General features: G+C 40.1%; 1 protein-coding gene across 2 annotated transcripts in view; it reads left to right on the top strand.

Annotated features, from left to right (window-relative positions):
- Positions 1-24,681: 24,681 nt before the first annotated feature.
- lrig2.L (leucine-rich repeats and immunoglobulin like domains 2 L homeolog) overlaps positions 24,682-27,823 on the top strand; it is a 49,995-nt gene continuing 46,853 nt past the window's right edge. For both annotated transcript variants that reach the window (XM_041582070.1, XM_018246600.2), the window contains exon 1: positions 24,682-25,432. In XM_041582070.1, coding sequence (XP_041438004.1) covers positions 25,254-25,432 — 179 coding nt within the window. In that variant the 5' untranslated portion in view covers positions 24,682-25,253. The remainder of the gene's footprint in view (positions 25,433-27,823) is intronic.

The following is a 27,823-nucleotide window of genomic DNA, read 5'->3' as shown; positions in this document are numbered from 1 at the left end:
CAAGAACATTTACTACTATAGTATTCTTTAAGAAGAAAATATTAAAATATTGAATAAATAAGACCTGCTATCAAGAACTATTTACTAAGCTTGTCAGTGCAGTATATTCATATGCCACACTGCTCTTAGCTCTGCTCCCTTAAGGCCCACTAAAACCAGCTTATTGTTAGCTGCTGTGAACTGAAAATCTAAAATTAATGAGCTCCATATTTCTGACACCAATCCCCATGGATTGTCATCCATCTGGAACTTACAATGCTTGCTGCTGCTGTTCCTTTTTTCCTGCTGTACACCCAAAGCATAAGGAAAAATCATCTTGTATCTCAATATTCTTTCTATTGGTTGCATACAGGAAAAAAATTACATTCTGCATGCTTATGATGGTATTTGTAATACAGACACTTTTCTAATTTGAATGACATTTAAAGCACATTATATAAATGTAGTTATTTTTTTTTTAATGTAAACATTGCTAAGAATGTGTTTTTTACTTCTATTCCACTATATGTTTCAAACCATGACAAGGGGACTCCTCAATGGACCCTTCACCCACTGAACCCCATTGTTACATACCTTAATGAAACACCAGGAGACAGAAATAGGGTAAAATGCCCACAGCATGTATTCACATTAAAATAAAATATTATTTTATAAAATTTAAATATATAGGACCTTTTCAGCCTATCCCAAGGCAATATTCTAAAGACAGAATTCCATAAGAGATTGCTATGATGTTCTGCTGTTCCTCAGTGAAGACTTGAGATCACCACTATGTTATTATATCCACCAATGAGCATACCTCCCAACATTTTAATAATAGAAAGAGGGACAAAAAATGTGGTTCACGTAGCGCGGCGAAAATGTTTTGGCCACGCCCATTTTTGTGGACATCCCCCGATTACCATGTTCATTTTACAAATATGACTGCCCACTTTAAATGGGCAGGGAAAGCTGTATGGCAGTCTCTACGTAGACACTTATTTTTGTGGCCACACCCCCTAATTACCATGTTCATTTTACAAAATTTGGCAGGTTATGAAAGTTTGAACATATTTCTGTGTTTTTTTTCAGTTATTACAGTTTTGCTAATGAAGTTAAATTGCCCTTTAAGCTGTGAGTCTAACATTTCCCAAGGGACCTGTTATCTTATATTGTTAAAATTACATATTTCCTTATCTTGAAATTGTTACAAAAGTATCTTATAAGCAGCTGTGGCTGTTCTGGTCTCTCTGCCAAAAGACAATTAAGTTAGAAACCTTGTTTCCTTGAGGTATGCTAAATCACTTCTTTTCTTCAGTGTATACAATAGAGGAGTCTGAGTTCCCAGGCTCACTTTATAGCTGCACTAATAGCTCAGCTCAATCTAGTCAGTGGCTGACTCAAGATATGATTCATAAAGCTTTAATAAAAACTAATGTAAACAAGGACCCAGGGCCAGATGGCATACACCCCTGGCTTCTAAGAGAGCTTAGTTCAGTTTTAGACCAGCCCCTATTTCTGATTTTCTCAGATTCGCTTTCATCTGGTATGGTGCCTATGGACTGGAGAAAAGCTGATGTTATTCCAATATTTAAAAAGGGATTACGATCTCAGCCTGGCAATTATAGGCCAGTAAATTTGACATCTGTGTTGGGCAAATTATTTGAAGGCTTGTTAAGGGATCACATTCAAAATTTTGTCTTAGTGAATGGCATTATGAGCAGCAACCAGCATGGCTTTATGAAGGATAGGTCATGTCAGACAATTTTTTATGATGAGGTAAGTAAGATGCTGGACAGTAGGCGGGCAGTAGATGTGATCTATTTGGATTTTGCCAAAGCACCTGGGATGTAAAAATATCCAAGTCACTTATACCCTTTATGGGACTGCACTAGGCAAATCCATTATGGAAAAAGACCTTTGGGTCCTTGTAGATGATAAACTTGGCTGTAGCAAGCAATGCCAGTCAGCAGCATCAAAGGCAAATAAGGTCTTGAGCTATATTAAAAGGGGCATAGAGTCACGGGAGGAGGGGGTTATTCTTCCACTGTATAGAGCACATGTAAGGCCCCATCTAGTATATGCCGTACAGTTTTGGTCTCCATCACTCAAACAGGACATTATTGTATTAGAGAGAGTACAGAGAAGGGCAACTAAGCATGTAAAAGATATGGAAAATCTTAGCTATAAGGAAAGTCTGGCCAAATTGGGGATGTTCACGATGGAGAAGAGGCGCTTAAAGGCAGATATGATAACTATGTATAAATATATAAGGGGATCATATAATAATCTCTCTAATGCTTTACCAGTAGGTCTTTCCAGCTGACATAAGGTCACCCATTCCGATTAAAAGAAAAGAGGTTCCGCCTAAATATTCAGAAGGGTTTTTTTTACAGTGAGAGCTGTGAAGATGTGGAATTCTCTCCCTGAATCAGTTGTACAGGCTGATACATTAGATAGTTTTAATTAGGGGTGGATGGCTTTTTAGCAAGTGAGGGAATACAGGGTTATGGGAGCTCATAGTACAAGTTGATCCAGGGACTAGTCTGATTTTTTTCCCCCTCTGAGACAAATTGGAGAAGCTTCAGATGGGTTTTTTTTGCCTTCTTCTGGACCAACTAGCAGTAAGGCAGATTAAAAAAAAAAAGTTTAACTTGATGGACGTGTGTTTTTTTCAACCTTACTTACTATGTAAGTAACACACACAGTAACACACACATTAACTCACACACAGTAACTCACACACAGTGACACACAGTAACACACACACAGTAACTGTAACTGACACACATAGTAGCTTGCCTGGCTGCATTGCATCCGATCAACCTCCTTTCTAAATCCCCCCCAGTAAGCCAGTTACTCACAGATGTACAGTTCCAGCAGCACAAACAAGGCAACTAGTAAGATCAGCAGGCCCAGCACTGGGATCCAGTCCAGCAGCCATTGGCAGCACCGTAGAATGTGAGTGAGATGGTGCCATGTAAAAGTCCTCTCCTGTTTTACTGGAGCTCCCGGCACTACACTGACTAACTCCTCCAGTCACCAGTGGGGAGGGCGGAGTTTAGAATTAGAAGAGCTTATCCAGGCACGCCTCTCAGACTGAGCACCACTGAGCACTATGTAGGTTCCGCCCCCCAAGTGATGCCGTGGAGGTTAGAAACTTTTTTTTTTCCTAGCTGCTCATAAAGTCTACAATTTAAAGTGCCTATGCAGGACAGCGGGTTGAGCTGTCAAAAACTGGACTGTCCCGCTGAAAACGGGACAGTTGGGAGGTATGCACTGAGTATTAAGCTACCTTTACCTATATAGAGGATGGCCCCAAACTCTGCTTCCTGCAAGAGCTGCATCTCCCAACATGAGAAAAGTATAGCAACCGTACTGTTGGTCCTGAATCTGCAGTATGTCGATTATAGGAATTCCAAGCAGGCAGTAACATAGCACAAGCATTAGTAGTATCTGTATCAATCAACCCACTGTGCAGTCACAGGAGAGAACCTTCTTTCTCCCTCTTATAAAATGTCCTGTACGGTATTCTGGTAAGGTCCTACTGCTGCTGTGACAAATTACACTTAAAATCCATTATCATATATCCACCATGTTGATCCAGAGGAAGGCAAAAAACACAGCCTGAAGCCAATGGCAATTATGCCTCAAGAAAAAATACCTTTCTGACCCCAATCGCGATCGGAAACGCTCCCGTATTAAGCATTTTACAATAATTTAACATAAACGATACCATGCATACTCTCATGCTTATACCACATAACTGAACCAAAACCACATAACAAAAACATTCCTAGGAAAAAAATCCACATTTGATTATTAAAGGAACAGTAACGGCAAAAAAATTTAAGTGAAAATATAATGTAACAAAAATATCATGTACCGTTGCCATACACTGGTAAAACTGATCTGTTTGCTTCAGAAACACTACTACAGTTCATATAAATAAGCTGCTGTGTAGCAATGGCAGAAATTAAAACAAGGCTATATGGCACAGGTTAAATAGTGGATAACGGATAACACCATTATGTTCTACAGAGCTTAAACTGAGCCTTTTCTCCTTTGAATGGCTGCCCCCATTTCTACACAGCAGCTCATTTATATAAACAATAGTAATATTTCTGAAGCAGACACAGTAGTTTTACCAGTGCAGGCCAACACTGCATTATTTTTTTATTACTTTCATTTTTGATGTGACTGTTCCTTTAATAGATAATATGAGAACATAAAGAGGAGAACCTCCTGATATTTCACAAAATATGCAAAAAAAAAAAAAAGGGTGGGTGGGATGTATGTAACCTGCTCAGAAGCTAAGGAAGTGACCGGCTTCTTCCATTGACATCAGATCCCCCTCTTTCTCCTCCCCCAGCCCAGCCTTTTAAAACATAAAAAATGAATAAAAAATGTAATATTCACAAATATACAAAACATTTTCTTTGTTTCAAACATTGTGTACCACAGGATGGAATAAAATAATCTATAACCATGTGCAATTGCCACCTTCCTGTGGATGTAGATTTTTTGGACAGGTTAAAGCAAGGCAAACTTACCACAAGGTTGTCAGCCATGTGTGGTGTTTATACAAAAGGCCTGTAGATGTCACTGTGCTCAGGCTTATACTGTGCTTATTTCCTGGACAGCTTAAAAGTGAAAGTAAAAGTAACTGTTGTGTAATGGTTGCATGAGAGCCTGCTAATAAAGCACTTTTATACTCTACTCATCCTCGGCTACCCAAAACATAACAGATTGGCGACAGGATGTCTCTTCTACCTCTGCAGCAGCCTGCAGCTTTTCTTCCAAACCCTGGTGAGCCTACCATACTTTTTACTGCTTGGATCCTTATGTTTGAAAATTACATTATTACTGCTGACCAAGGGGAGATTTCTGCTGCTAGAAAGCGTGCTTTACTTATTCACTGCCTGGGAGCAGAGGGACATTACCATTATCTGATGAGACTTATGAAACTGCTCTTACTGCTATAAAGAACTTTTTCATGCCAAGAGTAAATGTGGTTGCTGAAAGATATAAATTTTGCCAACGTGGACAACGTAATGGCGAATCCACAGAACAATGTGTAGCAGCTTTGAGAGAGCTGGTTGTTACCTGTGAGAGAGCAAATAGTGGAAAAAACAAAATCACCTCGCATTAGAGAGAGAGACTGCTCCTAGAGCAGGATTTAACCCTTGCAAAGGCTATTACAGTTGCTAGCTAAATTGAAACAGCAGTGGCAGAGGCTAAGGGGCAAATTCACTAAGCAGCCAAAATGCGCTAGCTACGCCTTCGCCGCACTTCGCCAGCGAAGTTTCGCCAGGGCGCCGCTAATTCACTAAAATCCGAAGCTGCGCTCAGGGAGGCGAGCGGTAGCGAATTTGCGCTAGCGTTAATTCGTCAAGCAAAGCGAAGTTACGCTAGCGATGCCTAATTTGCATATGGCACCAAGTTAAAGTTGAATGGACGTATATGTAGCAGCAAATACATTACACTACACAAGCCTGGGAAACCTTCATAAAATAAAGTAGAGTTGTTATTTTGCCCTACACATGTGCCCACTGTATAGTTTAGGTGCCATATGTTAGGAAATGTAGGGGGGGAAGGAGGGTACCCCCAAAAATATGTATGATCTTTTTCAGCCTATCACCCTTAAAAAAGGAAAAAACGCCAGCGTTTTTTGGAACTTAGAAAAAATTTCAACTATTTTTGAAGCAATCCCTATCTACTCTATTGCACTTTGCCTGGTCTGAGGTGGCGAAGGCAAGTCTGGCGCAAGAGGTAACGTTCAGTAAAATGCGCAAGTTAGTGAATTAGCGTAGTTACATTGACCCTTCGCCAAAGCTCAACTTCGCCTGGCGTAAGGGTGCGAAGTAGCGCTAGAGTAGGTCCACTTCGCTAGCAAATTTACGCCAGCGCCCGTTAGTAATTCGGCAAAGTAACTAAATGACATGACGCTAACGTTAGGCTCTTCGTGCTTTAGTGAATTTGCCCCTAAAACTCTGTGAATTCAACACTGTGGCCTAATAATGGACAAAATATGCAAAATACAGTACTAAGGAAAGGGATTCATCTACACTGCAAAACCGTGCAGCAAATACAATTAGAAAATGCTGCTTTCGCTGTGGTTCAACACAACACACTGCAAATTATGTTACATGTCCTGCTATAGTTTTACAGTGCAGCAAATGCAAAAAGGTAGGACATTTTGCTAAGATCTGCCGTTGTTCTGCTAAAGATGTTCATGAAGTCACTACTACAAATGTCACAGTATTAAGTGTGGATAAAGCTGGTACGTTTATTCCAGACAAGTTTATATGCACTGTTAGTGTCAGTACCGCTTCTGCTGACAAGGGACACTCCATTAACCTGATGCTTGATACAGGTTCAGCTGTTTCTATACTACCAAAGGATGTGTTCTTGATCCAGTTGTTGCACCTGCCCTGAAACTGGTCAGTTACTTAAAGGATCCATTCCCTGTGCTTGGTTGCTTGCCAGTGACTGTACAATTTGAATCAAATACTGCAAAATCTGACTTTTACATTGTGAATAAGGGTACTGCTAAACTTGGAAGGGATCTGTTTGCTGCATTAAACCTACAATTAATTGATGGTCTCATTACTACTGCACCAGTGCCTGCCACACAGCCAGTGTCTAAAATTTCACCACAAAGCAACACTTCACTGGGTTGTGCAAAGAATTTTGTACAAAAAGTTAAGTTGAGACCAGATGTAAAACCAAAACCATTTCCTGATTCAGCATGGGAAAAACTTGCTATTGATATTGTCGTTCCTTTTACAGATGCTCCTATAGACTGTAGATTTGCTATAACCTTGATAGACTACTACAGTAAATGCCCTGAAATTGCATTTGTTTCTCATATAACATCAGCTACAATAATAACATTTCTGTCTACAGTCTTCAGCAGAGAAGGTAATCCAAAGGAGTTAACATCAGACAACGGACCACAATTTGTCTCATGTGAGTCTGAATCCTTTCTGAGAGAGAGGAATATTGTGCATAGGAAATCTTCGGTGTATTACCCACAAGCAAATGGAGAAATCAAGCGATTTAACAGAAGACTAAAAGAAGCACTACAGACAGCAAATCTTACTGGGAAATCTTGGAAAGTATTTACAACAGAGTTCCTACATAACTACAGAGCAATGTGCCATGCAACAACCCAATCATCTCCTGCTGAATTATTATATGGCCGACAGATGCGCACTAAGTTCCATGTTGCAGACATTAAACTTCCACAAAATACTGGAGATCATTTATCAACACTGGGCAAATTTGCCCATGGGCAGTAACCCATGGCAACCAATCAAATTGCTGCATTCAAATTGTTCTACTTGAAGCTGGCTTTAAAAAGCTAATCACCGATTGGTTGTTATAGGTAACTGTCCATGGGCAAATTTGCCCAGTGTTGATAAATGAGCTCCACTGTGTCTACAAAATCATCTACTGCTGACATTGTGAAACGTCAACAAGCCAAATGCAAGGCTTATACTGACAGAAAATGTGGTGCAAGAGAAGTGCACTTTCAGCCTGAATCTTTAGTCAGAATTAAGAAACCAGGATTACTGAAACAAGGACAGTTTAAATTTACTACACCACTTGAAGTGAGACGCCAGCGAGGACCATACACATATGAACTGTCTGATGGACGCATATGGAATGCAAGTCGTCTTGCTCCTGTTAGATATGACTTTGGAGAAGCTCCATTTGTTGAAGTACATTTTCCTACTCCTGATGTCAACTGTAATAGGCCTGAAGAAAGTGAACATAGAAGGTGTACTGAGAGAATAAGAAAACTACCTGCATCGACCCAGGACTATGTGATGTGAATCACATGCTTTAAGATACATTGCTGTTGTTTATTACATTTGCCCAAATGCTTTCCTACTATAGGGGGGATATGTGGTGTTTATACAAATGGCCTGTAGATGTCACTGTGCTCAGACTTATACTGTGCTTACTTCCTGGACAGCTTAAAAGTGAAAGTAAAAGTTACTGTTGTGTAATGGCTGCATGAGAGCCTGCTTATAAAGCACTGTTATACTCTACTAACCCTCCGCTACCCAAAACATAACACCATGGCTAGACCAAACAGTTCACTGCTAGAGAACCTGATGAGCACAAAAACCAAAACAACTAGGCCAGGAGACTTGACTTGTAATTTTTGCTACAAATTACCATTTACTCTGACCATGTGGTAGACTATGACGCTTACACAGACTTTCAAAAGCAATTTGATTCCATCCTGGATAGCAAACTTACCTTTCTTTTAATAATAATAATGGGGTTCAAGTCAGCCTGTCCGCTCTGTAGATACCACCCCCCCCCCACCAGACATACATGCCTGGCTCAGAGGGTCAGTCAACCAACTACTGTGCCATGCTGCTTCCTTAGCAGACCATCCACTCTGTAAAGACCTCCATGAAGTCATACATACTCAGCTCAGAGAGTGAGAGGGTAAGGTCAGCCAATTACTTTAACATGATGCTTCCATGCCCATCCTCTGTGTAGAGACCTCCCTCTAACCGCACATGCCTAACTCATAAGGGCCCAGCTCAGAAGGTAAGGTGGACCAACCACTTTTGAAACCACTTTGAAATTATGATCACTGTACTGACAACTAGCCACAGAAAGAAAATTAAAAAACCTTGTCATGACTGGGATCTGGGCTATTAGTTTCTCGCTTGCTAGTACCCTTATGCTTTGTTCGCCCCCCCCCCATCCATGTAACCCAAGCTTTCCCAGTAAACTATGAACTAAAAAACCTATCTAGGATTCCATAACCAGAGTAGTAGTAATCCTAAATTCAAAAACATTCCTGTTAGTTAGATGATCATTTTAACAAGTTACCCAACTATTTATTAGCTGTACATTAGATGCAGTCTCTAAATGTGTTAACTGCCTTTCTATGTTACCTTATTCTATCCAGGGTAACATAACATATGCAGGATCCATAATATGCAGGTACAAAAACAAACAGATAACCAACCCATTCTTAAGCATACCGTGCCAATATACTGTCATAAAATACAGAAATGTATATCTTCCTACACACACCATGAGGTAATAAGTGGCAAGTGACTGCTAGACAAGCAGTACCCAGCGAAAGGAATACATACAGTTTAAAGGAATAGTAAAGTGAAAAAATTCAAGTGTATCAAAGTAATTAAAATAAAATGTATTGTTGTCCTGCACTGGTAAAACTGGCATGCTTACTTCAGAAAGACTGCCATAATTTATACAAACAAGCTGCTGTGTAGCCATGGAGCAGCTGGAAACAAAAAGAAAAGGTTACATAGCAGATAACATATACAACCCCATTGCATTTGACAGGGCTTATCTGTTATGTGCTATGTAACCTGTGCATTTTCTCATTTTTTTCCAGCTTGAATGGCTGCTTCCATGGCAACACAGCCAGTGCCTGGCAGAAGGCAGTAAAAGCGTTGCAGAGGCTGGTGAGCCTAAATCCCAGGAGGGGAATGCTCTAAAGTTCCAGAGGGTGAGAGTTTCAGGCCCAGAATGGCAATCTGTGGGTTCTGGCAAATGCCAGAGGGGCTGCTTTAAGTTGCCATATACAGTCACTATATATTGGGCTGGTGGAGGGCTGTTTGGGCTGCTGAGTGTCCTGTTTGGTCCTCTGGGTTCCCGAAATGCAATAAAGCATACTACCGTATATACATCCTCCACTTGGTATTACATAAGTCTTAAAGTAATTTATATGTCATAACTCCTTATTAAGTTGCCATAGACAGTCACTATATATATTAGGCTGGTGGGGGCTGTTTGGGCTGCGGAGTGGCCTGTTTGGGCCTCTGTGTTCCTGAAATGCCAGGGCCTATTTTCAATGCCAGTCCAGACCTGGAGAGCTTCCCTGGATGGTGAGAGCCCAGAGGGAGGAAAATCCCTGAACTGTGACGTTTCGGTCCCTATTGGGACCTTTCTCAAGGCGTTGAGAGAAAGGTCCCAATAGGGACCGAAATGTCACGTTGGCTGTATACGCTTTTCTCTAATACACTTTATTGATTTTTCAAGTTTACCCTGTGTTTTGCTGGTTTTTTTCCATGGACATAAAAAAGCCAGTTAGAGGTAATTAACTACAGGTATGTGGTAGTTAAAGAGAGGTGTGGAGCAACACCTCAGGGCTGCTTCCCCATAGAGACCTCTGTGGTCCGCTGAAAGCCAGTGAGGGCTAAACTCTAATGTGAATAAAGAGAACACCAATGAGGGTGTGAAGCAGGACTGTTTGTTATGTGATTCCCCCATGTGAAGCCAGTGGGCTGAAGAATTGTGTTTTGTACAAATAAAAGCCAGCAAAGTGTCAATTTAAACTCTTCAAGGTGGTCAGTCTCCATTTATGTGCTGAAATCTGTGCCGGGGCCTAGGGTTACACTACCGGAAGCACACAATTTATATAAACAAAGTAGGCACACAGAGGAAATTACAGTGTGCAGCCTCTATAGGGTATAATAACAGGCAGCTGGAATGTTGTCCAAATACGTATATAGCTATCCCGCAAGCTCTGCATGGATTAATCGTGTGTATAGAGATGAAAAACGAGCCTTAATAAAATCCAGTAAAATTAGAGATCAGAATCTGACAACAGGCTGCTGAATCAAGTAACTATATCTATTGAAATACTGAGCAATATGCAGACTTAATAAAGCAAAGCCCATGAAAGTCACTGTATTCAGGCTTTGGAACTATTCCTGACTGAGCCCCACAGCTCTCTCTGTACACTCTAATTACAGCTCTCTGTATACTCTAATGCAGGGATCCCCAACCTTTTGTACCCGTGAGCAACATTCAGAAGTAAAAGGAGTTGAGGAGCAACACTAGCATGAAAACTGTTTTTGGGGTGCCAAATAAGTGCTGTGATCGGCCATTTGTAGCCCCATGTGGATTGTAAACCTACATTGAGGCTCTGTTTGGCAGTGCACCTGGTTTTTATACAACCAAAACTTGCCTCCAAGCCTCAAATTCAAAAATAATCTCCTGCTTTGAGGCCACTGGGAGCAACATCCAAGGGGTTGGAGAGCAACATGTTGCTCACGAGCTACTGGTTGGGGATCACTGTAATGAGTTGGAATAGCAGCAGCTCAGTGTCACAAACCGGATTTCTATATAATACAGAGGATGACTTTTTGGCATAGGCTGACCCATGCTGCCTGAGTGACTACTGTGAGAGTAACTGCTGTAAAACAGCACATAAACAGCAACAGACTAACAATAAGCCTGCCCAAATAATTATACTGCCAAAGCCAGCAGTATACTGAGGAGTTGTATATACTGCAGCTAATAACATTTTATAAAAGAGATAAGGAAGTCAGAAGATAAGGAAGTGAACTGCTTCTTCCCTTAACATCATATCCCTCTCTTTCGCTACTCCCAGCCCAGCTTTCACCTGTCTTAACTCACTGCTTCTCAACCAATAACAGCTACATCAAATTCTGCCAATCTATGAACTTAAACAAGTGTAATCTGGCTGCTGGTCATCTGGATCCCATGTCATGCAGACCCAGTGCTCATTGCTCCAGGACTTTCCTTGAATTACATTTTTTAAATACTTATTCATATAGCAATTATAATAAATGTTCAAAAGCAAGTTATACAAGGTGCCTTATTTAAAATTCTGTGCAAAATAAGGCACTTTCTTTATCTGACAGACCACCTGAAACTGCTGCTTTTATAAAATTGAATTTGCACAGTTTTATTCATGATGTTTATTTGAAAAACTATCTAAATCCATCATATACTATGGAATGGAAATAAGTACACAAAAAGTAGGGTATACAGTGCTAGTTTTATCTGCATATACCTTATAAACTTTTTTTGTACCAGGCGAGATACGATAAAGCAAAAGCACGGTCAGGGGCATGATGACCCCCTACTTCCACTGCACATTTGGGAGGAGAGGAGGTAAGGAACTATGGATGTTTGTAAATAGGTTAAAAAAAGGAGTCAGAGTTCCCAGGCTCACGTTATAGCTGCACTGATAGCTCAGCTAAGTCTAGTCAATGGCTGACTCAGGATATGATTCATAAAGCTTTAATAAAAATTTATGTTTAATAAAAATTAAACAAGGTGCCAAGGACAGATGGCATACACCCTTAGGTGCTAAGAGAGCTTAGTTCAGTTTTAGACCAGCCCCTATTTGATTTTCTCAAATTCACTTTCATCTGTTATGGTTCCGATATTTAAAAAGGGATTACAGTCTCATCCTGACAATTATAGGCCAGTAATTTTGACATCTGTGGTGGGCAAATTATTTGAAGGCTTGTTAAGGGATTTTCACATTCAAAATGTTGTCCTAGTGAATGGCATTATGAGCAGCTATCAGCATGGCTTTACGAAGGCAAATTAGATTTTTTATGATGAGGTAAGTAAGATGATGGACAGTGTGGGAGCAGTAGACGTGATCCATTTGGATTTTGCCAAAGTGTTTGATACTGTTCCCCACAAATTCCTCACTGCTTTTTAAACTAAGGTCTTTTGGGCTTAATAAAGTCGTTTGCACATGGATAGGAAACTGGCTACAGGATCGGGTACAGAAGGTGGCTGTTAATGGTACATTCTATACTTCGAGTAAGGTTCTTAGTGGGGTCCCTCAGGACTCGGTTTTGGGTCCCTTTTTTTAATTTGTTCATTATTGACTTAGGGGAGGGTATTGTAAGTAATGTATCTTTGTTTGCAGATGACACAAAACTATTCAGCCTAATTAATTCCATCCAGGATGCTGCATCCTTGCAACAGGATCTTGACAAAGTAGCAATCTTGGCAGCTAAGTGGCAAATGAGATTCAATGTTGATAAATGTAAAGTCATACACCTTGGACGTAAAAATATCCAAGCCACTTATACCCTCAATGGGGATGCACTAGGCAAATCCATAATGGAAAATGACCTTGGAGTCCTTGTAAATAATAACCTTGGATGTAGCAAGCAATGCCAGTCAGCAGCATCAAGGGCAAATAAGGTCTTAAAGGAAAACTATACCCCCTCCAAACAATGTAGGTCTCTATTAAAAGATACTGAGTAAAACAGCTCAAGTGTAAAACCCTGCTTCATGTAAATGAACCATTATCATAATAATATACTTTTTTAGTAGTATGTGCCGTTGGGTAGTCATAAATAGAAAATTGCCATTTTAAAAAATAAGGGCCGCCCCCTGAGATCGTAAGATTCCCTGTGCACACATACAAACCACATGTAAGGTCACATGAGCCAATTAACAGACAGAGTTCTGCCTTTTGCCTCCTCACTTCTTCCTGTTACAGTTAGACTTGTAGTATTTCTGGTCAGGTGATCTCTGAGGCAGCACAGATACAGTCACGAAATGGTGGCTCAAGGCAAGAGATGTAAAAGGGCAATATTTATGTAAATATATATTCCAGTTGCTGTCTGTTGCTTAAGTATTAATTTTGGGGGTATAGTTTTCCTTTAAGCTGTACTAAAAGGGGCATTGATTCACGGCAGGAAGGCATCATTCTTCCACTGTATAGAGCATTGGTAGGGCACCATCTAGAATATGCCGTACAGTTTTGGTCTTCAGTGCTCAAACAGGAAATTATTGAATTAGAGACAGTCCAGAGAAGGGCAACTAAGCTAGTAAATGGTATGGAAAAAATCTATGAGGAAAGACTGGCCAAATTGGGACTGTTCACACTGGAGAAGAGGCTCATAAGGGGTGATATGATAACTAAGTATAAATATATAAGGGGATCAATTAATAATCTCTCTAATGCGCTTTATTTACCAGTAGATAAATGTGAGGTCACGCATTCTGAAGAAATGAGGTTCCAATTAAATATTCAGAAGGGTTTTTTTTTTACAGTATGAGCTGTGAAGATGTGGAATTCTCACCCTAAATCAGTCTTACAGGCTGATACATTAAATAGCTTTAAGAAGGGGTTGGATAGCTTTTTAGCAAGGGAGGTAATACATGGTTACGGAAGACAGCTTATAGTACAAGTTGATCCAGGGACTAGTCCAATTGCCATTTTGGAGTCAGGGAGGAATTTTTCCCATCTGAGGCAAATTGGAGAGGCTTCAAATGTTGTTTCTTTCTTTTCTCTGCAGTTAGGTCGGTTAAAATAGAGTTAAAAGGTTGAACTTGATGGATGGATGTCTTTTTTCAATCAGCCTTAATATGTTTCTAGGTTACCATGTTTTTGTACAATGTTATATCCAAGGAATATGATTAGACACCATATTGTGTTTCAGCCCTATGATTTAAATGACCCAACAGGAAAATGCATATAGCAAAGAGATAGTGAAGCCTTATTAAAAAAACAATACAACGAATGCACTTGTGAGTACAGAAGGCTGACACTACTTCCACTAATAGCACAACACCTGTTTTTTCTATATCTCAGTAGGATGTTGAGTCAGCACTATCACCTATGTATTGTTCTCACACAGCAGCTGAAAGTGCTCATTCCAAATCCCCCCACTCCATTCTTTTCTTAATTTTTGTGCCGTTTATATGGTTATTAGAGTCCTTGCTTGTAAAAATATTTTTTATGCTGTATGTCTCAAATTTGTTACCATTTTTTTTTTTTGCTTTGGGTTTAGTTTTCTGCAGAATCAACTATCACAGTACAGTAAAGACTTGTTTCCTTTTCCTACAGGTATGTTGAAGCTTGTTCTGATATGTCTGATTGCATGTTAAGTCTGATAAGTCTTATTGCTGCATAGCAATTTACAAATAGCTGTCAAGCAAGGTTTCCTAAAATAGAAGGTAATAATGGAAAAGGGCACTTTACTTGCTTCTGCACTCAAGTGGTATTTATAATTCATCAAAAAATCATCAACAATTATGGTGTTAAGGTATTAAATAAAGCCTTTTGTTGCCATTCTTCTTAAGAGATGGGATAAGCAGTAGCTCAATCTGACGTGAGCCTACAGCTTTGTTTTAGACAGAGGAGAAACTGCACACAGGCACCATGCTTATCTTGCTTCAAGAAGACATACCTTTATTAACACTTCTACATTAGCAGACAAAGTTCATGTCACATGACACTGTATCAGTATCAGATCAGTATGGGATCTGTATATGAGAACACCCATAAATCTTAACACCTTTAAATAAATATACTAAAAATGCAGTCCTAATATATATTATATATAAAATACCCTGTGATGCCGGCATTCTCGAAAAAAAAGGTTCATATGCCTGGGTGCAGTATCTAACATAATTATCCATTCCTATTCCAATAAGGTACAAACTCTCAGGTCTTATTCAATTAGAAAATGTTTTATTCCAAAGCTACAGACTGACGTTTCAGCCTACCCGAAGGCCTTTCTCAAAGTAACTAATTAATACTGAGCATGCAATATATACATGATCTGGCAGGGTAGAAACAGCAGTAGTCATCTGGAAAAAGTCTTGCACTCTCAGGAATTAAAAAAAAAAAAATATATATATATATATATATACACAAATGGTTGAAATGCCATCACTCACGAAAAGATGATCAAAGAAGCCTGGGTGTAGTCCGCAAAAGGTGAAATAGAGAACTGTTTCTACAGTTCTCTCTATAAATATATATCTATATATATATATATATATATATATATATATATATATATATATATATATATATATATATATATAAAAGTCCAAAGGTTTACACGCACACCGATGTTAATATAAATGTTACTTTATTAGGAAGTCATTGATTATATTGCATCAACGTTTCGGTTCGGAATCTAGAACCTTTCTCAAGATGCTTTTCCCTCTAACAAGATGTATTCCAGTTACAAAATTTAAAACTTACTTACTCCGCCCAGGTACTGACATGGCAGATCCTGATAGGAGCAGTATGATTTAGCAATAGTTAAAGTGCTCAATACATATATATACACATGAAATCAAATAAGATTGAGCATAGGACTGGCCAGATATGGGATGACTTTGACGTAGTTGGCCAGCTTAAATATATTGCAATATATGGACAAACAATCCCTGTTTTGTTTAAAGGGGTAAGGCATTTTTCAGTAGCAGTATGCACAAAATGTCTCTGTCTTAAATATATTGATAATTGGTTGAGTGCAGAGGAATCTTGTATTTGTCTATATATATATATATATATATATATATATATATATAGAGTATGTAAAGCTTCTTCTTTACATACTCTATTTCATGTGGGGATGTGACGGCGTTCCCTATTGGAGCGAGCACCGATTAACACAGCAAGTATACTTCTAAGAGTGCTGGGGCACCCATTGTATAATTTTCTATATATATATATATATACAGGGCCGCCATTAGAAATCACGGGCGGCCCTGCCCACTCCGGCCCCCAAGCCCCGCCCCAGATGCCACCCACTCCACATCACAGTTAAAAGACCACACAGACATCAGCGCTAAAAAAGGTAACCCCGACACACACACATACAAGTTATAAAAAGCTATTGGGGATCAGGCCCCTCCTATAAGTTAAAAAAAATATTGGCACCAGGGCCCCCCATAAAAGTTTTTTAAAAAAGCATTGGTTCCAGGGCCCCCCTTACAAGTTAAAAAAAAATTGGGGCCCCAAAGAACATTTTTAAAAAAAACATTGGTGCCAGGGCCCCCCTTACAAGTTAAAAAAATTGGGGCCCCAAACAATATTTTTTTAAAAAAAAACATTGGTGGCAGGGGCCTATAGAGTATTAAAATAATACATTGGTGGCCAGGGGATTAAAAAAAAACACACACACATTGGTATTCAGAGGAATTGAACACCAACAACTTTGCCTCCTTTCGTGACTTTGGGTCTTTTCGCCGCCTCAGGACTTCAATTTTGTCTGTTTTCGTGACTTCCGGTCTTTTAGCCAATTCAGGACTTCAATTTCGCCTGTTTTCGTGACTTCTGGTATTTTCGCCACTTTGGGACTTTGGCTTCAGCTATTTTCGTGGCTTGGGTCTTTTTGCTGATTCGGGACTTCGGCTGTTGGGCTTTTTCGGCACTTCCGCATTTCGGCTGTAAGGGACTTCGGAAGGAGGCAGCACGGCTTTGGCGCTGTTAAGGGGGGTCCGGCTATTTCGCCCTTCAGGCCCGGGCTCGGTACACTTGTACCCCCTGTGCCCCCCTGATGACGGCCCTGTATATATATTTAGAAATATTCACCAAGAATCCAAGAAAAATAGATTGACATGTTCAATTTCAGATTTTCATTTTTGTGCAACCTGAGGGATCCACTTGCACTATGTTGGAATGCAGGGAAATAATATTTTAAATCTTGAATTATTGTTCATGGCATCCTTCATAAACTTACAGAATCTTACACCAAAGAGTTCCACAGTGCTTGCTCCCTGCACATGGTGGGGTCACATTGTTTAGCATAAGAACATGTTTAGAGCATGGATTTGCAATTTAATATGAAACGGTCTCAGCCTCCTCTGGTGTGACACCACACCCTCTCATTATAATATTTGTCTGCACACATTATCATGCAGATGCATTCATTTAACACAGTGCTTTACAGAAACCCCTCCACCCCTACTCAAGCTCGTAATATAAAGCCCCCATCACATTCACAAACAGTAATGCAAATATTATTATGATTCAGTTAATTTGCCTGTATGATATCTTAACTGGAAGTTAATCCATCTAGACAGGGAGAGAATATACAAACTCCTTACACATAGGGGTATATTTATCAAAAAGTGATATTAAGATATACTAGAGTGAAATACTGCCTCTCTCCATTCATTTCTATGGGATTCTAAAAGGCATATTTATCAAAGGGTGAACTTTCACTTTCATCCTTTGATAAATACACCTTTAAAAATTCCATAGAAATTAATGGAGAGTGGCGGTATTTCATTCTAGTGGACTGTGGTTATCTCTTAACTTCACTCTTTGATACATATACCCCATAGAGTTTTTGATTGAACTGAACTCGACACCAGCACTGCAAGGCACTAATTGCTTTCCACTGATAGCTACTTACCACTAACAACAACGCACTAAAAACAATCCTTCCATCCTGTAGTAACGGTAATGGCACTAGAAGATGTGTAGCTTTTTGTGATTTTTATATTTTTAGTGATTTATTACTCTGATGAAGAGGACGCAATGCTACAAAACTTCAGGTGTGCCATTACCATCACTACAAGTTGATAAGAAGAGGACATTGTATAACACACTACAAGTTAAAGGTAGAAATAAAGACTTTTAAAAATTATTTTCTATTTATGACCCTTTTTCTAATGAAGTTTTAAGTTCAATTTTTCACGTTCTTATGTCACAGCCTCTAAACTATTCTAAATTGATACATAAGTTGATACATTTCTTATCTTTGGCCTTGCTAAGCAGAATCCCTGAGTGTCATTAAAGGCAGCTGTTACAATTGATACAATAATTGCTAAAATTCCACAGATGCTGCTGAGAACTGTATCAACTAATGTAGTAAATTCAACTGATTTGGCAAACAGAAGTCATATGAGTCCATTCAAAGGTTGTTCACCTTTACGCTACTTCTTAATATGTTATAGAATTTTACTTGTACATTACGGGGGTTATTTATCAAAAAAAAAAAAGTATCTTCTTATTTTCTGAAATATACTCTGACCAAATCTGCTCGAGTTATTTCTCCTTATATGTCAATACATTTTCCTGAAAAATTCCAGTATGGGAATAAACACGCAAAAATCGTACAAAAATTAAAATTTTTGCATGAAACCCAAGGCAGATCAGTATATCTTCCAATGGACTCGTAAACAAACTCGACGGGTCTGAGATGCCGGATTTTCGGATTCTGACTTTTTCCATCCTCGGGCTATAATAAATCATGAAAAATTCTAGTTTTGTTTTCACTAAAAATTCTAATTTTATTGTAAAAAAAATAAATTTTTTTGAGTTTTTGGCATTCGGACTTTAATAAATGAATCGCTATGTGTTGGTCTTTTACATCTTAATGCCTATGGAAAGATCCACACCTATGGGGGAGAGGATAATTTTGAAGAATGGAGTTGACTTTCAAATGCAAACCAAACGAAATGCAAACCAATAGTGATGGGCGAATTTGCGCAGTTCCCGCGAAATTCGCTAAATGGCGAAAAAAATCACGAAACTGCACCGGCGTCACGTTTTTGACGCCGGCGTCCGTATTTTGACGCCGCAGTCCGTTTTTTGACGCCTGCGTCCGTTTTTGATGCCGACGCCCATTTTTACGCCGGCTTCCGTTTTTTTGACACCTGCGCTAATTTTTATTTCACACGCAAATTCGCCGCAAATTCTCGCCTGGCGAATAAATTCGCCCATCACTACAAACCAAACAAACTGCAAACGGGTAAGTGCAAACCCATGAATATGAAATAGAACCACCATACTGGAGTAACTGTGGTGTTAGTATGGTATTTTACCATTTTGTGATTATAATCATATCAGTGAAAATGTTGTGTATTCCTATTCTCAGATTCACTGTCATCTGGTATGGTGCCTATGGATTGGAGAAAAGATGATGTTATTCCAAAAGGGATTACGATCTCAGCCTGGCAATTATAGGCCAGTAAACTTGACATCTGTGGTGGGCAAATTATTTGAAGGCTTGTTAAGGGATCACATTCAAAATTTTGTCCTAATGAATGGCATTATGAGCAACAATCAGCATGGCTTTATGAAGGATAGGTCATGTCAGACAAATTTGAATGCATTTTATGATGTGGTAAGTAAGATTCTGGACAGTGGGTGGGCAGTAGATGTGATCTATTTGGATTTTGCCAAAGCGTTTGATACTGTGCCCCACAAACGACTGCTTTCTAAACTAAGGTCTGTTGGGCTTAATGAAGTCGTTTGCACGTGGATAGGAAACTGGCTTCAGGATTGGGTACAGAGGGTGGTTGTTAATGGGACATTCTCTACTTGGAGTAAGGTTCTTAGTGGGGTCCCCCAGGGCTCAGTATTGGGTCCACTTTTATTTAACTTGTTCATTAATGACTTAGGGGAGGGTGTTGTAAGTAATGTATCAGTGTTTGCAGATGACACAAAATTATCCAGCCCAATTAATTCCATCCAGGATGTGGCATCCTTGCAACATGATCTTGACAAACTGGCAATCTGGGCAGCTAAGTGGCAAATGAGATTCAATGTTGATAAATGTAAAGTCATGCACCTGGGATGTAAAAATATCCAAGCCACTTATACCCTTAATGGGACTGCACTAGGCAAATCCATTATGGAAAAGAACCTTGGAGTCCTTGTAGATGATAAACTTGGCTATAGCAAGCAATGCCAGTCGGCAGCATCAAGGGCAAATAAGGTCTTGAGCTGTATTAAAAGGGGCATAGAGTCACGGGAGGAGGGCAGGCCCGGACTGATAATCTGTCTGTTCGGGCAATTGCCCGAGGGGCCGCTCTTCCCTGTGTATAACTGGGCCGCTTCTGCCTAATTAGATGCGGCACTCACTACACTTGTCTCCTATTAAACACTGACACCGGCGTACCTGAACTAGCATGTCGCGGCCCCAGGGGGGCCATGTCAGAAGATCACAGCATTGGTGGTTCAGTGGGCGGCTTTAAACTCTCCACTCGCTTGCTTTTCCTGGCTCAGGCTTGCGCTGTGCACGTCTGTCTCTGGTATCTTGTGAGAGGCGCACGCAAGCAGGCACACAGCAGTCTGACCCCAGAGAAGGAAGACGTTACAGAATAGTGTAAGGCCGGGCGCACACTGAACCACTGATGCTTCTCTGAAGATTAACCAACAAATAAATCTTTAGAGGGAAAAGAGAAACTGACAGGACGAGTGTGTGTGGGGGCGGAGGTATGGAGATTGTTGGAGCATAAGGAGACGGACAGAAAGAAGCGTAGAATAGGAGAGAGGGAGGCACATCTAGAAAAAGAAATAAATGGCACACTTGCTCTTCTGTAACCAGTTTTTGTGTAAGGTCGCTGGCTTATTGACTATGCTGTGTTTCTCAGTTGTCTGGCAAAATTCAAAACAGAAGCACAGAAATCTCATAGCATAACTTAGAACAGCAAGTATTCAGCAAAACAACTGATGAAAATATAATATATATAATAAGTGTTGCCTTCTGCTTGGGTTTCTCTCTCTGCAGGAGTGGGGTAGAATGAAAATCATAAGCAGCAAAATGAAAAATAAAGTGGGCAAATAAAAAGCTTTTGGGCAGGGATAACAATCTTTTAGTTATGAGCATTTGTAAGAAGGTGGAGTACAGGTATTTCTTTAATGGGCTTTTTCAATATTGGATGTTTACATAAAGAGAATAGAATGTGCTTTGACGCTAGTGCCCACTGCCTCTCTCTCTATAAATAATGTTCTTCGGGTTCTAGAACCAACTGTCATTAACTGTATTTAATATTCCTGGTTGCCAGTACCCACTGCCCCTTGCTTTATACAGGTATGGGATCCATTATCCTGAAACCCATTATGAAGAAAGCTCCAAATTACAGAAAGACTGTCTCCCATAAACTCCATTATGATACATATACATACCTGTATAATGTGCTTGTGGTGTCAGCCCTCACTGCCTCTATCTGAGTATAATGTGCATTGGATAGCAGTATCTACTGCCTCTCTCTTTGTGCTGTAGATGTCTTGCCCCCTGCTTTCATGACATATTGTGCTTGGGTTGATAGTCCCTGTTGCATGTTGTATTATCAGATTATAGTACCAGTACCCTGATTTTAATGTATAATGTACAGCCTAGTCACTATTTATGTGTGGGCTGCTTTGATTTTTTGCCAGGGCTGTTTTTTACTCCCAGTCCGGCCCTGGAGGAGGGGGTCATTCTTCCACTGTATAGAGCACTTGTAAGGCCCCATCTAGAATATGCCGTACAGTTTTGGTCTCCATCACTCAAACAGGACATTATTGTATTAGAGAGGGTACAGAGAAAGGCAACTAAGCTGGTAAAAGGTATTGAAAATCTTAGCTATGAGGAAAGACTGGCCAAATTGGGGATGTTCATGTTGGAGAAGAGGCGCTTAAGGGGTGATATGATGACTATGTATAAATATATAAGGGGATCATATAATAATCTCTCTAATGCTTTATTTACCAGTAGGTCTTTCCAGCTGACATGAGGTCACCCATTCCGATTAGAAGAAAAGAGGTTCCGCCTAAATATTCGGAAGGGGTTTTTTACAGTGAGAGCTGTGAAGATGTGGAATTCTCTCCCTGAATCAGTTGTACAGGCTGATACATTAGATAGCTTTAAGAAGGGGTTGGATAGCTTTTTCGCAAGTAAGGGAATACAGGGTTATGGGAAATAGCTCATGGTCCAAGTTGATCCAGGGACTAGTCCGATTGCCATTTTGGAGTCAGTAAGGAATTTTTCCCCCTCTAACGCAAATTGGAGAGGCTTCAGATGGGTTTTTTTTGCCTTCCTCTGGATCAACTGGCAGATAGGTAGTTAAAAAAAAAGGTTGAACTCGATGGACGTGTCTTTTTTCAACCTTACTTACTATGTAACTATGTTACTATGTATGTTACTAAGCAGTGGCGTAACAAGCACTTGCCGGGCACCCCTGCCAAAAATCTATACTGCACATGCACATGTGTAAGGCTAATGGCAGTTGACTAGGTGCTAGTTTGCATGAAACATGTAGAGCAGTCCCGGTTTGTTACCAAAATGTCTGAGTTCTATTTGATCTGAACTGATGCCAGAAAAATGATACAGGTATGAGATTCGTTATCCACAAACCCATTATCCAGAAAGCTCCGAATTTGGGAAAGGTCATCTCCCATAGATTCCTTTTTATCGAAATAATCCACATTTTTCAAAATGATTTCCTTTTTCTCTGTAATAATGAAACAGTACCTTTACTTGATCCAAACTAAGATATAATTAATCCGTATTGGAAACAAAACCAGCCTATTGGCTTTACATGATTTTGTAGTAGACATAAAGTATAAATACCCAAATTACAGAAGCATCCATTATCAGGAAAACCCCAGGTCTTAAGCATTCTGGATAACAGGTCCCAAACCTGTATAAAGGTACCCGTACTAAAACTTAATTAAACAAGAAGCTTTCGGCAGAGAGCCAAGAATACCCAGCACCTGCACTTTGATACAATTGTAACTATTTAAGATAAGCTGGCCCTTTGGGGGAACTTAGACTTTCAGCTTAAAGGGCAATTTTACCTTCATTAGCAAAACTGTAATAGCACATAAAACATGGCCATAAAACTCTCAGAAACATGATCAAACTTTCCATAACCTACCAAATTTTGTAAAATGGACACTGCATTTAGGGGGTGAGGTTATGTGTGGCAGATTTTTGTTGTCCGCTTTCCTTTTTAAAATGTTGGGAGTTATGTGTCCAGATCCTGTTATTCCTAATAAGGAAATATGGACAGGACTCTCTTTGAGTCATGATGTAGCAATCAGCAAATCATCGATCAAGCCCCCCTTGACGATACCCACCTGCTCCCGGAAGTAAATTGCCCGGATTTAGCTAAATTCAGATTAGATTCAGGTAGAAACTACAGACATTAATTGCCTGGCCTGTTAATTCATATGACAAGATGAGGAGTGGGTTAAAACAGCATGAATATGGAAACATGCGGGTCTGTTTTTGTTAAAAATAATCGCCCATTAGCTTATGTGGATGCTTTAAATATATATGTAGGGTGGTGATGTTTCAGGGATGGGTAGGGTTGCCACCTTTTCTGGAAAAAAATACCGGCCTTCCTATATATTTATCTTTTTTCCCTATTAATAGCATTGGGATCAACCATCGTTTTTACCGGCTAGGTCGGTGAACTGTATTAATTTAATACCAGAGTTAACTGTATTAATGTAATACCAGCACACATTAAATGCAAAGGAAGCTTCTTGGTAAGCCTGCCATTCTTTTATATGTAAAATATGCTAATATTAGAATTCACCAGAAGTTCCCCGACCAAATAGCCTCTGTTTGATTATGGAACTTATGGTGATTTCTAATATTCACATAGGCCAGTTTTTATGTTGTCTGATGTTAGTTTTATTTTCACTCTATTTTTAGAGTACTCTTTCTACGTGATTTCTCATACAGTTATCAAAAACAGACTTAATACAAACAGAAAACGAAGATTTTGATATAACAAAAGTCACAGTTCAACGTGATCCTTCTGCCTAATCCTTTTGTACCGTGACCTTCGGCCCAAAAGACTTTGCTAACAGCCGTGCCCATTTGCCAACCAGAACATCTCGCCTTGCACCCCTCGTTAAGTCCAGGTGGCACCCACGTAAGCTGAGGGCTCCTCCCGAAGCCCAACTGGTGAAGCCGAGCCGAGACCAGGGTGCTTGGCACTTGTTCTGGTATTGGGTGCCGGTCGTGACATGATGTTTCAGGGGTGGCCTGGGTCATTGATATGTGGGGGGCAGCGGTGGTAGGGTTGCCACCTTTTCTGGAAGAAAATACCGGCCTTCCTATATATTTATCTTTTTTCCCTATTAATAACATTGGGATTAGCCATCATTTTTACAGGCCAGGTGACAACCCTAAGCGGTGGTGACAGTTCATTGGTGGGTCAGTGATGTCAGGGGGTGTGGCTATAACACAGAATTGATGATTTGCTGATCGCCACGTCATTTACTTCGGAGTCCTGTTCAGATTTCCTAATTTGGAATCTGGACAAGCAGTTTTCACCTGGACAAAAGACAATTACTAGGCCTCAGACATAAAATATAATATGAATAACCAGATTGCATTTATGTTTGTCATTTGTTTTAATGAACTATATTAATTTAATACCAGAGTGGCACACATTAAATGCAAAGGAAGCTGCTTTGTAAGCTTGGAATTCTTTTATATGTAAAATATGGCAACATTAGAATTCATCAGAAGCTCCCCGACCGAATAGCCTCTATTTGATTATGGAACTTCTGCTGATTTCTAATATTCACATAGGCCAGTTTTTATGATGTCCGAAATTAGTTTTATTTTCACTCCATTTTTCCTCTTTCTACGTGATTTCGAATATATCAAAAACAAACTTAATACAAACAGAAAACGAAGATTTTGATACAACAAAGGCCACAGTTCAACGTGATTGTAATTTGTAAGTGAAACATCTTTGTTTTGCCCAAAAGCAAAATGGCGACTACGCTTGCCTTACGTGTCTACTCGACACGGCGACGTACGGGAGCAGCAGAACTGACGACAAATCGGTGAGGTATCTGGGTGTCGGTATACTGCTTCGGTGATGGTATTAAGATTTTGCTTGCAAAAGTAATTGTAGACTGGAGGAACTTCGAGCGCTGGCAGTATTAGATTTCAGCGTACGTTCGGGAAGCTCTGCGTGAGCGTCCTGAGGAATAGAACATGGCGGCGGCTGCTTTATGCTTCGGCCCGGGGATCCTCCTCCTGGTGCTGGCGGCGACGGCGGCCCAAGATCCCTCTTGCCCATCTCCTTGTGTGTGCGAGGGGCGGCTTTTGGATTGTAGTCGGAGAAGGCTGGCTCGACTCCCCGCAGCACCACTGCCAGAGGGTATCACCAGCCTGTGAGTATTCCTACAATTGCTTGTTGATCGTCATAGTAAGCTAATGTTCCAACCTGTATAAACATGTTATCTCAGCTGCAGCTTTCAAGCTGTGGGGGATGACGGGAGTTCCCAGGATCAGAGCAATATATTGTGGCGTCGTTATGTTTAATGGTGACCTCAATACAGTATTTTATAAGCGTTGTGAATAGTAGCAATATGTACTTTCTATGCAATACAGAGGAGCGGGTACCTTATTTAATTTGTGTGTAATTAAATGTATATCCGATAAACGTTATTCTGGCAGGTTAATATTTACATCATCTGTACTTCCTGTATGTAGTGGTGGTAAACATATTATACAGCAGTGTAAGAAAGGTTGGTTGTTTGTAGGGGCCAATGAGTCTGTATGCAGGCACAAGGATCAGGGAAAATGCCTCGCCAGGCTTTTTCAGGCAACTGTTGAAAAGCGCATCGCCTCGTGTGGTTAGCACAGGCGTTTTTACATAGGCGCCCATACAAAACTGTCGCCTGCGCCGGTCGCGGCGACTGTCGCGGCGCTTTGTCGCCGCGACCGCAAACGCGTCGCTATCTCCCCGTGTGGAATAGCCCTTACCAGCCAAACAAAAGAACAATGGGAAGGTAACCAGATAACAGCTGCCTGGTAGATCTAAGAACAACACTCATTAGTAAAAACCCATGTTCCACTGAGAAACATTCAGTTACACTCTCCTAAAGTGCAGGCACAAGTCGCATGACATGGGGCAGCTGGGAAATTGACAAAATGTCTAGCCCCATGTCAGATTTCAAAATTGAATATAAAAAAAAATCAGCTTGCTCTTTTGAGAAATGGATTTCAGTGCAGAATTCTGCTGGAGCAGCACTATTAACTGATGCGTTTTGGAAAAAAAACATGTTTTCCAATGACAGGATCCCTTTAAGATAGTTGTCTACACTACTTTAGTGTTTTGTTGGACTTTGGTGCATCCGATTTTCAAAGAAGAAACAATCCTGATGTGTTTCATTGGCTTATGAGCCTATGAATAAGTTGGAACAGATAACGCTGAAATATAAACTTATAACATGGTCTTAACTATGTTGTTCAATGACCTCCAGGCTGTGATAACAAAGGAATTGTAGCCATTTATCTTAAATTCTTAAAAATGCACACCATTTTTTTGCCAAATAAAAGGAAACAATTATAATCAACTTTGCAAAATACTTTTATTAAAAATTGTTAGCGCTTTAAAAGTTATTTGTAAATGTCATTGCTAGTGAAAGCAGCATTTGCTTAACTTCTGGCTGATACTTTTTAAAAAATGTTGCAAAAGCCAGCCTCCTCCAGCAACATAGGTCTGTCAGTCTGTTGGCTTGTGTTATATTGTTTCAAAAGGTAGAGAATAGAATGGGACAAACTGCTTTCAATATCAATAAAAATAACTTAAAAGCCATAAAAAAATGTAATGAATGTACAGTTAGGACCATAAATATTTGGACAGACTATTTTTTTCTAATTTTGGTTCTGTACATAACCACAATGAATTTTAAATGAAACAACCCAGATGCAGTTGAACTGCAGACTTTCATCTTTAATACAGTGGGTTGAACAAAAAGATTGCATAACAATGTGAGGAATTAAAACCTTTTTCAACACAATCACTTGATTTCAGGAGATTTAACTAGTGAGTGCTGTTCTTAGATCTACCAAGGAGCTGTTATCTGGTTACCTTCCCATTGTTCTGCTGATGGGCTGCTGGGGGGAAAGGGAGGGGTGATATCACTCCAACTTGCAGTGCAGCAGTAAAGAGTGACTGAAGTTTATCAGAGCACAAGTCACATCACTGTGGGCAGCTGGGAAACTGACAATATGTCTAGCCCCATGTCTCTTTTGAGAAACAGATTTCAGTGCAGAATTCTGTTGGGAGTTTTGAAACTTTTTTTTTTCCCATGACCGTATCCCTTTAAAGGACATGTCAACCTTTTTTTCAGTATTGGCATGCCTATATAGGTTACCTTAACTCCACCCGAACCGCATTACTTTCGCCTCGAAATTCCCCTCCTGCTCCCTGCACCACTGCGTTCTTTCTCGATCGATGCAAGCATTTACCCGGCGGCCATTTTTTCCGGGTCGCACGCTTCCTGGTTGTATTGTGCATTGCTGCACTTACATGGTTATCCTGGTTGTAAAAGGCAGTGAAATAGTTAAATTCTCTGCTCTCTCCCTCGCTGCAGTCAGCAGAAGAAATATTTACTAGGAGCAGGGGGAGCAGAGAGTTCAAGCTTACAAGTCTGAAGTCGGTATAGCAACCACCAGTGCTATTTTTTTGATTGGTGGATAGAATTGATAGGCGTGTATCCAGGTCACTGATGACGCGGCTGAAAGTTTTAGCTGAAGCCGATTCCCCTCTATCG

This window comes from Xenopus laevis, chromosome 2L (genome assembly GCF_017654675.1).
Source record: "Xenopus laevis strain J_2021 chromosome 2L, Xenopus_laevis_v10.1, whole genome shotgun sequence".
Taxonomy (NCBI): Eukaryota; Metazoa; Chordata; class Amphibia; order Anura; family Pipidae; genus Xenopus; species Xenopus laevis.
Note: the sequence above shows the minus strand (reverse complement) of the source record. Positions and strands in the feature narration are given on the sequence as shown.